At 39.5% G+C, this 14,311-nt stretch overlaps 1 protein-coding gene across 2 annotated transcripts in view; it reads right to left on the bottom strand.

Annotated features, from left to right (window-relative positions):
* Positions 1–11,234, bottom strand: part of LOC126914800 (A disintegrin and metalloproteinase with thrombospondin motifs 3-like) — a 62,882-nt gene extending 51,648 nt beyond the window's left edge. For both annotated transcript variants that reach the window (XM_050719224.1, XM_050719225.1), the window contains exons 1-4: positions 11,005–11,234; positions 10,225–10,349; positions 9,664–9,756; positions 8,795–9,030 (exon numbers count right to left, since the gene is read on the bottom strand). In XM_050719224.1, coding sequence (XP_050575181.1) covers positions 8,795–9,030; positions 9,664–9,741 — 314 coding nt within the window. In that variant the 5' untranslated portion in view covers positions 9,742–9,756; positions 10,225–10,349; positions 11,005–11,234. The remainder of the gene's footprint in view (positions 1–8,794; positions 9,031–9,663; positions 9,757–10,224; positions 10,350–11,004) is intronic.
* Positions 11,235–14,311: the final 3,077 nt, after the last annotated feature.

The following is a 14,311-nucleotide window of genomic DNA, read 5'->3' as shown; positions in this document are numbered from 1 at the left end:
GGCGCTAGACGTGATCATTGTGCAATAGAGGAGATATTTACTAGTGCAAATATGACTATGATGGAATTGGACAAGTAATCGCGATAATTAAATACTCGAGAAGCTAATGACAATGATCCTAGGCTCAATAACGAATCCGCGGTCAACGGGATGACGAACTTTACCCTTCGTTAGCGTCTAAGTTACACTGTACGTTAGAGAAAGGGGCAATTATTACGTATACGAAAGACAGGTCGATTACTGATGAGATCGCACTAGAGAGTGACTCTCCGTCGCGGTGACGCTGTCGAAGAATACTATGATGGGTGTGCCTAAGGGCACGAGATCATCGGATTCGCGGAGAAAAGTCTTCGTTCGAAGGGTGAGGGAAATTGACGTTGCTGTTAATTGGTCAATTTCCATGTTGGTGGTTAGAGAAAGATATTAGCTGTCCTTGGGGAAAGTTGCTAGCGAGAAGCGTCGTTCGTGGAAGGATAGATTTCTCTTATCTTCCCGTAGTTGGGGCACAGGCCATTTGTCTATTTGAGAGACTTTGTGTAATTGAAATTTAATATTCGTAGCGGGTCCTCGCCCAGCTAAACATATACTGTGAAGATGCGTTGGCATCTGGCAATCGTCTTACCCGAAGGACAAAGTCTGCGTGTGGCGAGCCACGGGACAGAAATCGTTGAAATGTTTACCGTCTTGCCCTGTCCCAAGTATTTCTTTTAAGGAGAGCTATAGAATTACTTCATGCCTTTGTTAGACAAAACGTTCATCCCTTTGACCGCGGCTACGTTCGGCGACTGATTGTCGCCTCGAGCCCGAGCTCACTATCATAAATCTCAAATAAATACAGTCGGATCGAATGACAACAGTTTCTTAATACGGCTATGGTGAAATCTAAATTACAATACTAGGGGTCTTCCCAAAGTTCCAAAGGGAATGTTCCGGTGTTCTTTCATCTCCGACACGGCCATTCTGACTATCACACGTCCTCGGGTGGATCTAAAATATTGGGTTCTCCCAACATTAGACTTGATATGACTAATATTTTACTCCTTTATACTTTAGCTAAATTATATTACACTAGTTTATTTATGGTTTAACTAACTGTCCAAATAGGTCAAGGGCCCAGGTTAACAACAAAAATTTCGATCGGACGTTCAATGATAAAGTAGGGAAGAAAAAAAAACACAAAAGTCAGTAGCATTATGATTGGTATTCAAAGCGCCAGTTGCATTTTGTGAGTTACCAGTCAGACCGTAATGACATGACAGATCATTTTCGATTTCGTACACGGACGAGTCTCAGTTTGTTGGATCATATTACCGCACTCGGCGTGTGTGGAGACACTGAACACGGGTGCATTGATGTAATAGGCGTGTATGGAGACACTGAATGCGAGTGCAGTGTATGGGGACACTGGACACGGGTGCATTGATGTAATAGGCGTGTATGGAGACACTGAATGCGAGTGCAGTGTATGGAGACACTGAACACGAGTGCATTGATGTAATAGGCGTGTATGGAGACACTGAATGCGAGTGCAGTGTATGGAGACACTGAACACGAGTGCATTGATGTAATAGGCGTGTATGGAGACACTGAATGCGAGTGCAGTGTATGGAGACACTGAACACGAGTGCATTGATGTAATAGGTGTGTATGGAGACACTGAATGCGAGTGCAGTGTATGGAGACACTGAACACGAGTGCATTGATGTAATAGGCGTGTATGGAGACACTGAATGCTAGTGTGTGGTCACACTAGGCTTATGTGGGAATATCGAATGCTAGCGTGTGGTCGCACTAGGCTTGTGTGGAAATATCGAATGCTAGTGTGTGGTCGCACTAGGCTTGTGTGGAAATATCGAATGCTAGTGTGTGGTCGCACTAGGCTTGTGTGGAAATATCGAATGCTAGTGTGTGGTCGCACTAGGCTTGTGTGCTAGTGTATGGTAACACTAGGCTTGTGTGTGGAAACACTGTGTTACATGTCATGGTCATAGTGTTAATGATCCTCTGAGATCGGTGTAGTCATATCGTCACTGTCACTGCCATTGTCATCACTACAGACGTCCAACTCAGCAGGAACGCAACTATTCGGCATTTTTCTTAATCTGTCATGACTGTATTTATACGATCGTTTGCCGTCTAATATCTTTAAAGTATATCTATCCCCTTCCAAAATCTCTGCTATTACGAATGGGCCCCTAAATTTTGGATCTAACTTGATTTGGTTTCTTTCCTCGATTTTGCGCAATACGAAATCACCGACATTAAACCTAACCACTTTAGCTTTGGTGTTATCGAATCTTTCTTTGTCGTGTTTGGTGCTACTTGCTATATTTTTTTGTCGCCTGTTGTCTTACATCGGAGATGTCTATTCCTCTTTCTTCAACGCTATCAGGTAGCAACAAGTCGTACGGTCTTGCTGTCCTACCGATTAGTAGTTCCAGTGGGCTCGCCTTAGTCACGCGGTTGGTGGTGCAATTCAGGGCCAATTGTATCTCCCCAATCGCGTCTTGCCATGACCGCCCGGTCGTCTCTACTACCGTGAACATATTTTCAATGTACGCATAACACGTTCTACCTGTCTATTGGCTCTACTAGCACCGGTCGCTATCAAGCGAACTTTAATTCGTTTGCTTTCGCAGAATTCTCGAAATTCTTTACCCTTAGAACATCTTTCCTGATCTGCTATTATCGGCAGGGACTTCCGAATAAAAATATAGCGGATTTAAGCGCTTTAATGGTGTTACGGGAATCTATCTTACGATTATGATGCAGGTATACGAATTTAGTGAGCACGTTGATCAAAACAATGACGTACTCCTTTGAATCGCTTTTACCACTCAACTTGCCTGTTATGTCCATGTGGACCGTATGCCAGGGTATGCTGGTCTTAGGTATAGGATGTAGTTCGGCTTGTATCTTACCTGAACTAGCTTTCGAAACTTGACAAGCATGACAGTTCTCAATGAATCGGCGAACGTACTTCGCCATCCCTTCGAACCAGTAATACTCGTATAGTTTCTCGAGCGTTTTCTCCCAACCTAAGTGCATAATTGACTGGTGCACATGGTTAATAACAGACTATCTAAAACCTCTTAGGACTATAGGTAAACAGAGAGTCCTGTCTTTTCTTTGTATCCTACGGTAAAGAGTACCGGACCGTAATTCGTATATATTCGCGGTGTCTTCCGCGAGCTCATCGTTTTGCAATTCCTTGACGACTTCCAAGGTTTGAGAATCACGACGTTGTTCGGCTAGTAGCCAGTCTTCCGATATTTCGGCCAGATTGATTTCTTTCTCCCCAATTTTATCAATTTTACGGTGGTCTAAGTCTACGGGGTTTCGCAAGAAGAAATCTACGTAGGCCGTCCGTTTACTTTCCAGGTACAAAATGTCATAAAAACAAAAGTCTGCAAGTAGGCCCATCACCTATGGTCCCTGTCATTTAAATGTACTCTATTACTCGACGCTTTCGACGAGTTGCAATCCGCGACGACAAGAAATTCCCCTCCATGTAGATAGTGACGGAAATGCTCGACTGCGTTTACGACTGCTATCGTCTCTAGTTCGTAGGAATTATACCTAGATTCCGCGAGGGTAGTTCTTTTGCTGTAATACCCTATTACTTTGCCTTTACCTTCAACTTGATGCGTCGAAATCGCCCCGTAACTCTCCGAGCTAGGGTCAGTATGTAGTTCTATCGGATAATTGGGGTCGAATATCATTAACACCGGCGCGTCGAACAGGGCGGAAACTCCCTGTTTTATTTTCTCGTGCCTATCTGTCCAAGTTATATTTCTGTTATCTGAGATGAGCGCATACAGGGGTTTCATCACCTGTGAGAATTTAGGGATGAACTTTCGGAAGTACGAAGCTAACCCTATGAACTGCCTGAACTGTGTGACGGCCGTTGGCACAGGTAAAGAACTTAAGGTGTGTATTTTACCCGGGTTGGGACGAACTTCTTCGTTATGAATTACATATCTCAAATAGAGCACCGATGTTTTTAGAAAAGAACATTTCGCAAAGTTAACAGAGAATCCTGCTTTTACGAGGATATCTAATACTGTGTTCAATCTTCCTAAAGCTTGATCTATCGAGTCGGCAATAATTAGAACGTTATCGAAATAAATAACAACGTACGAATGAGCGAGGTCGCCTAGGGCCTTGCGAATGGCCCTCCGAAAAACGGACGGTGCAATTTTTTTCAGTTCAAACGGCATCGTCATCTACTCATATTGTCTGTCGTAACGAACGCTGTATACTCCGCTGAATTAGGATAAATAGGAATTTGGTGAAACCCGCTGGCCATATCCAGGCTAATAAAATATCTCGCCTCTTGCAATCTCGCGACTTGATCCGCAATAAGGAGTAAAGGGTACCGATCCGTGACGATACTTTGATTTAGATCTCGGGGATCCATTCGTAATCTATCTGAGCCGTTTTTTTTTCTTCACGAGTTACGGCTCGCTAATGGCGAATTACTAGGCCTTATAATCTTTGCTTTAATTAGAACGCTTATTTTCTCACGTACCGCTCTCCGCTCCTCCTCGCTAAGTCTATAAGGACTTCCTCCTACGGTGGTGTTAGGATCAGTTAATCGTATTTCTAACCGGCCTGCATTTACGCGAATACGTAGGAAACCCGTAACGAATGAATCTTTGAATTTGTCGAGAAGCGAAATTGATCGACTTTTATTATTACCATGTACATCAGCGTCAACTTCATTAACGACGATCTCGTTTGCAGTGGTTTCATTACAGACATTAATTATTTTCGTTTTACACATAGCGAGGCTATTTTGTGTAAATGTTACGTCAAAACCCAGACTTAGAGTTCCGCAACTAATCGCGATATCATATTTTAGATAACTATCAGCAAGGACATGAGAAATTATCTTCGATGTAAAAATCATTAATACACACGATGAACAAATGGGAGGCGTATGTTTAATACAGGTATTTCCTACTCCTCGCATTACCAATATGTCAGTCATTCTTTTGCCAGAAATCTCGAGGCCACGGACTCTTTAATTAGTGAACGCTCGGCTCCCGAATCGGAGTAAAATGGAAACGACTCACCCAGATGACTTGATCTACCCAATGATGCTTCCAGTACGTAGAAGTCGACTCGCCACTCGTTATTGAAATTATGGTTTCCTTTCATAATCAGGTTGACAGCTGCGCCCCATGCAGCGGGGTCGGAACATGCGATTTTAAGGGTTAAAACGTGGTAGCGAAAACTTGTTAGGTTTCACACTCGATTTTGCACTAGCGACTGAATTACTCGCGCACGATGGTCGTAAGTTCTAACACTGTTATAATCGGCACTGATCCCACTTCTGATGTCGGGTCGGCGTTAAGATTAGAGTTAGGGTTAAAGGCGTGAAACGAATCCCTATTGGCACTAGACGTGATCATTGTGCAATAGAGGAGATATTTACTAGTGCAAATATGACTATGATGGAATTGGACAAGTAATCGCGATAATTAAATATTCGAGAAGCTGATGACAATGATCCTAGGCTCAATAACGAATCCGCGGTCAACGGGATGACGAACTTTACCCTTCGTTAGCGTCTAAGTTACACTGTACGTTAGAGAAAGGGGCAATTATTACGTATACGAAAGACAGGTCGATTACTGATGAGATCGCACTAGAGAGTGACTCTCCGTCGCGGTGACGCTGTCGAAGAAAACTATGATGGGTGTGCCTAAGGGCACGAGATCATCGGATTCGCGGAGAAAAATCTTCGTTCGAAGGGTGAGGGAAATTGACGTTGCTGTTAATTGGTCAATTTCCATGTTGGTGGTTAGAGAAAGATATTAGCTGTCTTTGGGAAAAGTTGCTAGCGGGAAGCGTCGTTCGTGGAAGGATAGATTTCTCTTATCTTCCCGTAGTTGGAGCACAGGCTATTTGTCTATTTGAAAGACTTTGTATAATTGAAACTTAATATTCGTAGCGGGTCCTCGCCCAGCTAAACATATACTGTGAAGATGCGTTGGCATCTGGCAATCATCTTACCCGAAGGACAAAGTCTGCGTGTGGCGAGCCACGGGGCAGAAACCATTGAAACGTTTACCGTCGTGCCCTGTCCCAAGTATTTCTTTTAAGAAGAGCTATAGAATTAATTCATGCCTTTGTTAGACAAAACGTTCATCCCTTTGACCGCGGGTACGTTCGGCGACTGATTGTCGTCTCGAGCCCGAGCTCACTATCATAAATCTCAAATAAATACAGTCGGATCGAATGACAACAGTTTCTTAATACGGCTATGGTGAAATCTAAATTTCAATACTAGGGGTCTTCCCAAAGTTCCAAAGGGAAGGTTCCGGTGTTCTGTCATCTCCGACATATATATATTATTATAATGACTTATTTTAATAATGACTTAATTTGTATAGTAAAAACAGCTAAAATCTCATGTAAGATTGTTGGGATGTTACGTGATATTTCTGTTGCATCATTGATTATCGTTATACTTTGAAAAATAATTAAGGAAGCGAACAATGCGTGGACGATTATGGCAGTTTTATTAATAAACGAACGTTTAATAGAGAATATGGATTTACTGGATAAATAAATGTTTCATTAAATGTAACTGTTACGTGCAGAATAATATGTTGTTACACGTGTGAACTAAAGTTGATGTAATACTCATATTATATTTATGGTTTCAAAGAATTAATAAAATCTGCTGAGATTCAAACGTATGCTCTCCCTTTTATTCTATGAGAATTAAACATTTAGAAGATTTTATGAAAATGCACTAAACAATCAGAAGCATCTGTTTCTCCTTTTCTTTTTCTTTTTTTTTTTTCTTTTTTTTTAACATGTTGATTGCCACGCGATTTTTATACTTATTTTGACTTGGATAGATAAATTAAAGCGTACCATACCAAGACATTTCATTCTTGCAAAATATTCTAGTCTATTTGCGTACCTAAACACCTAAACACCTAAACACCTAAACACCTAAACACTCAACGTGTTGAAGAATTAAATTTGAGATTTATAGAGCCACAATCTCAATGACTATATCTACTTTTATGCGAGTACCGATATAGTTTACCAGAAAATTACAAATATGTATCATTTTAATATGAATATAAATAGAAGCATCTGTTTCTCCTTTTTTTTTTTTTTTTTAATATGTTGATTGCCACGCGATTTTTATACTTATTTTGACTTGGATGGATAGATTAAAGCGTACCATACCAAGACATTTCATACTTGCAAAATATTATAGTCTGTTTGCGTACGTGCTCATAATCTTGGCTGATAACCGCCATTCGCTATATACATCGTTGGTATCGACGTCAAAGGATTAACACAGACAAATACACAATCCATACAATCCGATTTGATTGATTTTAGATCTTGCATCAAACAGATCTCTATATAAACAGATAATTTCTGATTCTAAACATTTGTATTACGTTCATCTAATTATTAGGATATTAGATATATTATAAAGGAAGATATTATGTATTAAATAATCTGCCTCTTCTTCCGCTTTCAAATCCTCTACAAACGCCTTTTATAGTCGTTCAACTTTTCAGCTCACAGAAAAGAACATTACGCGTATTCCTAGCAATCGTCCAAAGACTCGAACGTGTGCTTCGATAAAGCTCGCTTAACTTTCATCGACACATCGATAACTTTGCGTTCCAAGATGTTATTACGCCCTAGAATCCCTAACATAATTTTAGAACCAGAATTTCTGTACAAAACAATTCCATCGCTTTGTCACGCTTAACGGCTCAATCATCGAAACATGTATCATAACGCACGAATTATGATAAAAAAGAAACTGTCTTTCGAATAAAAGCAATCCGTTTGCTTAAGGATGTACAGGACGTCGACGGAGCAAGTGTACGAAATACAGCCGCTGGAGGGTAACAGTTCCGCTCAACGTTACACTCAACAGCCGAAACAACGATTCTCTGAAATGCCTACTCCGTCGGTTTCGCCGACGTCTTCTCTCCGAAAGCGCGTCTCGGAACTGCCAAGAGCCGCGAGTGCATCCGTTTCCGGTGCTGCGGGCATTGTCTGCTCTAATACGGATCTGATATCGATCGTAAGCTCGTTAGCGTCTTCCGCGATGGAAATCAACCGATGCGGCGAGGAAGCGCCGAGTTCCCGGGACGATAGCAAATCAAACTGGCCCGGAAAAACGACCGAACAGAAAGGAAGTCGATCGAAGAGCTTCCGTTCCAATAGCTTCGACGTGTCGACATTGTACGGAGCTAAAAGTAAACTTAGCGGATCCTCGAAAGCCGCTATTTCGACCTTTATGGCACCGTCGAATTGGTTCACGAAGAGACACCAACCGATGTCGAAGAAGCCGAAAGATTTAGTAACGGCCAGTTTAAGTCTCAAGTTCGATAAATCGAAGGTAGTGAAGGCGATGAAGGAAACGTTGGGTAAAAAGTCCCCTAATAGCGAGGTCAAACACAAAGTCGTATGGGACAACACTAGTGGAACCAAAGTGGACGCTCAGCTAAGTTGTATTTCTCGTTACGATATCGTTTCTTGTTTAAGAGCCATCGTAGGTGAAAGGAGGAATGCAAGAACGCACATAATACGCAAAAATCTATGGCAGATTCAAAGTACAGTACTCGTTGTGATATTCGGTAAAGATAATAAGTTCTCCTATGGAGATTTCATTTTTCAAATTATTCTCGTAAAAGTACGTATTTGCATAAATAAATAGCACACGGTCTCTGCGTAAATACCTAGGCCAGTTATAAATATTTCAGTTTGCCAACGATATCCCAACATGTGGGACACTCACATGTGTGCTACTTCGTGAGCGATGATAAAGGTGCTGGTCAAGCCTTCGTCTCGATTTAACGCGCACGATCTCGCGGGATAGCATACTCCTGACACAGGTGCGTAACCAGAAGGACCTCCTATATCTAATCGCGTCAACCATACAGCAACATCGTGATTTACGTCCTTCGAGGACAGCATCTTTCTGTTCCATTTGTTCACGTTCTCGAGAGATCGTCTGGCATCGCCACGGCGGACCTACGACAACGTTTAATATTTTCTTAATAAAAGCTAGCAAATATTACGAATATATTATATTTATTATTACATCATGCATTATATACTATATATAAATATTCGTCAATGATAATAAATATATGTGCAAGTAATCTTGTTGTTGATTGTAATCAAATGTAACTTGTAACGCTATTAGTATTTTAATCTTCCTGAAAAATGTTGAAATGTTGATTCAACAGCAGAGAAGAATAGCGGAAAAAGAAAAGTAAAAGGAATCGCAAGTGTCGTATATCAATGATATTATCATAGGTCTATAACATTAAATTAAGATTCTTAAGAGATGAAAAAGGTTTAATAGTCGATTATACAGATATTTCGGATACACGATAAATGCGAGGTTTGCCAATGATCCGTGAAAATTGTTTGTTTGGAAATTTGTTTCCAAGGGATCGTTCACGGTTGTCCAATTTAACAAAATGGAACTCGTTGCATTTTATCGATCTAAAACGTCATGCGCAGATATTTTGACCTATATAATTTATATACCATACACTGTACAGATAAGTAGAAAATAAAATAATTGACACTCGCATATGCGTATCTCAGATAGTTACTACTTTAGTTAAATGATTTAATTTAATGGAAATCGCTTACCATAACGTCTCGTTTTTCCGCGTATAAAATCATTCGTACGATCACTAGAATCATGTTGGATTCGAGCGATGGGTCCATGTAAATTGCACTGACCTAGGATTAAAAAACGTACGAAAATGTAACAGGCGTTAAAACAGTATTACAGCCTTACAAATAAATTATTATTCAAAACTCTCGTAAATACATCGTATCTTATATAATTTTCCTAAAAAATTAATTTTATTCGTTATATTTATCTTAGGAAATGTACGTTATTAATCTCAACAGCATTGGAAAACCAATTACCGAATGGCTGAAATTAATCGATTACAAAATTCCATTACGGATAAATTATTCGCTGAACTTTTTAAAAGATACGTGCAAGCTTTGAACAGTGTAAACAGAAAATACAGAGCTTCCATCCGAATATACGATCGAGATGTTTGAAAGCAAGTAGCGTACCTTGAAAATACAGAGATACGCATAACTCTGCCCTATGTTTCCCGGTTGCTTGCGTACATATGTAGGAGGAAGTATTCTATATCTAAGTATAATAACAGAATTTCGTTTGGTATTACTTACGATGTTTAAAAGAGCCAAGATATATTGCTGTACTCGAATTCCATGAAAATCTACCACGGAGTAATCAGCAGCTATTCCAAGCTCTAGCCATCGTGGCGGCGAATCCTTAGCAGCTGGTCTTTTCTCTATGAAATGACTTATCTTAGAAATCGACTTATCTTCCACGAAATTAGAAAGTCTACTCGACTCGACTTGATAGCTTAAACGCATGATTATTAAAAGCATAAATTAATATCTACGAGCAAGTATTCGTGGAATAATTATTATGATATAAATAATTATTTCAAAGGTATAATTTCAAAAATATCAATTCGGTATCACCGTGAATTTCATCCTGCAAATTTCTTTAAAATTCTTGACAAATTTTGGTAAACGTATTCCTCCAGCAAATTTTTCTATTTTTCTATTTTTTTACATTAAATTAGGCAAGATAGATAAAGATTCGTGCAATGGACAATATACATATGTGTAATAGACAGGGAATAATAAAATAAATTAAAAACAGCGAAATATAGATGAACGTGTAGAAGATCAAGCGAGAGTGGAACGCAATAGGGAGAATAATTGTAAACCGAGTTCCTTTTAAGGCTGAAGATAAGCTATTCTTATATTACATGCTGTTATTATTACTTTTGTACACGATAGATTGGAATATCAGTACAATTTCTTTCTTTCAGTAATATTCGATGATTCGTTAATTTATTAACCGCTATATTGTACGTGGTAAGTAGAAAAGCAACGATTGTACAAGAATGGCATTTGGAAAAATATTTGACTTACTTGATAATCTGTTCCTTTGCCATTTAGGACCAGAGAAATATCCAATTTCCTCGGGATTTGTTATTTTATATAGGTTGGGGTTGATAATCAATCTCGGATCCACTCGGATTGGTTATCACACCTTTTATTTTCTCTCTTATACAAAACACCAAATCACACAGCAAACGTCTAAACTCTCCCAATGCGTCTTAGCAATTAAGGCGTGGTCGACTCCTATGGCAAAAGAGCGTCGTTAGGAGTCGTACCAACATAACCCTAGTAACCTTTTAGTAACTAGCGGTCATACCAACTGAGCATTTCTCAACAGGATTTACGTCGATCGATAATTCTTCCACTATTGTATCGTTGTATTCTGTGGAGACATCGTCTTTTTCATCGTACAGAATCAATTTCTCAGCTTCTGGGTATTCCACGTCGAAGACGTCACCGGAAAGATTATAAAATCCCTGAACATCGTGGCTTAAGGAATCGCGTTTGCTTCGTTTCGACTTTCTCTTACTTTCTTCAACTTCAAATTTATTCGATTTCCCTGTAACCGAATTATCAACGTTTTACCACGTTTGCCTGTCTTATCTTCGCTATTCTCGTTACGGATAAAATGAAAAAATAGTTGCAAAATTTCTGAAATTGTAAATACGACCAGATTGGAACGTATCAACGACATATACGGTGTCACAAAATTGTGACAAGTCAATATTCCAGTTGTTAGTTTGTTGAAATTACGCCACCGCTGATTAAACGTATCACGCTTTAATAGAAAATTCAATTTCCCAGCGGGGAAGATGGAATTTTGCGCTAATTAAAGTATTGCGCTTTTGTACAAAATTCCATTGTTTTCTGTTGCCCGCGAAAATGCAATTTTACGACGGACATTTCAGACAAATTTCCATCAGACGGCTTTCCATCCGTAAAAAAGAATGCTATCTATAAAAGTGTCAATGGAAATTGACCAAAGTAACGTCAAACAAACCTGTTTAAACAGCGAGGTAAATAGACCAATTGCTTTTAACAAAACCTGTATCGTTGCTCTTAACCGTTTCACTTTTAAATATCAATCGGCGCTGTTCCTCATTAAAATTTCGATTTAAATCGAACGAGAAATACAGCGTAACACTTGGAATTTTCTATCGTTTCTCAACCATACTTCGAACATTTACGTCGCATTCTTCGATTCATAGGATCGCGATGTTGGATTCTTCGATTTCGATACAAAAACGTTTCACAGCTTTCGACGCGGGAAATTTAATTAAGAGAACAAATAATTTGTTTATAAACTGCCAATTACGTGCCTTGAATTTCCGATATATGCAATAAATTTCATTGCTACTTGACCTAAGTGGGTCATAAAGTTGCAACCGTGTAAACCGTGCCACGTAATTTTATTGCATTCAATTTTCCACGTTTCCAACAATTTATCAAATTAGAATTTATCCGCGCATCGTACGAAATTTTTCATAAAAATTGATTAATAATAGTAGATATATAGCTCCTCGTATTCGTAAAACAGATTTTTAATCTGTAAACAACGAGTCGTGGTAATTACGATACGATCGATTTTCAACTTAGCAAAATTTGTTTCCATTTAACATTCACATCCAGATTGTATTTCCTTTGTAATAAATTAATTATATAATTAAATAAATTTATTATTCGAACCGATATTCGGATACAGTTCGAGTATACTTGATAAATTTTCAGACTCGATTCTCCAAATCGAAAATGAGAACGTTTTATCCTATACTTTTTCTTCATTTTTCCACAAGGATTCGCGTTGTTCTCGCTTTCAGACGTTGTTCCGTTGCATCCTGTATATACGGGGTGTGCCAAATTTAAACCGTCAAATTGTAAGGAGTTGATTTACAGACAAGAAGAAGAAGAAGAAGGAAGAACTTTATATAATGTTCGTCAACGGACGTTTCTTTACAGAATTACAAACGAGTATCGTTCGTACGAAACAGGTGACGACGCGTTTTCCATCGCAGCGTGCAAAAGTTCGCTGTATTATCGTGTCAGCGCAGTTGCATGCTTTTTATCATGCGACAACAAGCCCGTGTCGTTAATAGCTACAATAATGATACAATGAATAATTATTATCTGGTATGTTTGATTGTTCGTTGGAGAACGTTGTCCGTGTGGTCGGATAGAAGCCTGACATCGATCAACGATGGGAGTAATACGATCTCGTACACACAGTTGCTAACAATTCGATCGAGTTGCAAAAACCGCGTGTTTTTACTCGTTGCGCTAGTTGTTCACGCGAACTCGCATCTCCAGAATAAACCTTCCGTTTTACAGTTGCGAAACCATAAATACAGAAAAGAAAACGCAGTTCTTGAAACTCTGACGAAACGCTGATAATACGGTCAATTGTCGCGTGCTGTGAAATGGAAAATTCGTCGTTACTTATTTCATACGTACGATACTTGTTTGTAACTGTGGAAAAACGCGTTTATTGCCCAGCTTCGTACGACATGTTTTTCGGTAAATATTTACAAAGCGGACAATCTCGCCATATTCAACGGCTTTGAAATATGTTTGCCAAGGCTAATATTCCGAACAACTTTTTCCTGTAATACTCTTTACCGTCGCTCTGCTTTCCGCGATATTCGCAGCAATTTCTGTCTCGACGACAGCGATGATTTCGTAGTTTCGCTTTTCTCGATATCACTGCTAAAGCTTTTCCTACCTCGAATAACGACGCAAAGCTTCGTATGAATCGTATCTATCCTGTTACTTGATACGCGAATTTAATTCACGGTAGCCTCAGTGATGTTTCTTTCCTGTGCGAGTTGAAAATGATTATCAGAAATGCATATATATGTCGGGTTGGCGTTAAGATTAGAGTTAGGGTTAAAGGCGTGAAACGAATCCCTATTGGCGCTAGACGTGATCATTATGCAATAGAGGAGATATTTACTAGTGCAAATATAACTATGATGGAATTGGACAAGTAATCGCGATAATTAGATACTCGAGAAGCAAATGACAATGATCCTAGGCTCAATAACGAATCCGCGGTCAACGGGATGACGAACTTTACCCTTCGTTAGCGTCTAAGTTACACTGTACGTTAGAGAAAGGGGCAATTATTACGTATACGAAAGACAGGTCGATTACTGATGAGATCGCACTAGAGAGTGATTCTCCGTCGCGGTGACGCTGTCGAAGAAAACTATGATGGGTGTGCCTAAGGGCACGAGATCATCGGATTCGCGGAGAAAAGTCTTCGTTCGAAGGGTGAGGGAAATTGACGTTGCTGTTAATTGGTCAATTTCCATGTTGGTGGTTAGAGAAAGATATTAGTTGT

The sequence above is a fragment of the Bombus affinis genome, chromosome 3 (genome assembly GCF_024516045.1).
Source record: "Bombus affinis isolate iyBomAffi1 chromosome 3, iyBomAffi1.2, whole genome shotgun sequence".
NCBI lineage: Eukaryota > Metazoa > Arthropoda > Insecta > Hymenoptera > Apidae > Bombus > Bombus affinis.
The sequence above is the reverse complement of the archived record's forward strand: the minus strand, read 5'-3'. Positions and strand labels throughout refer to the sequence as shown.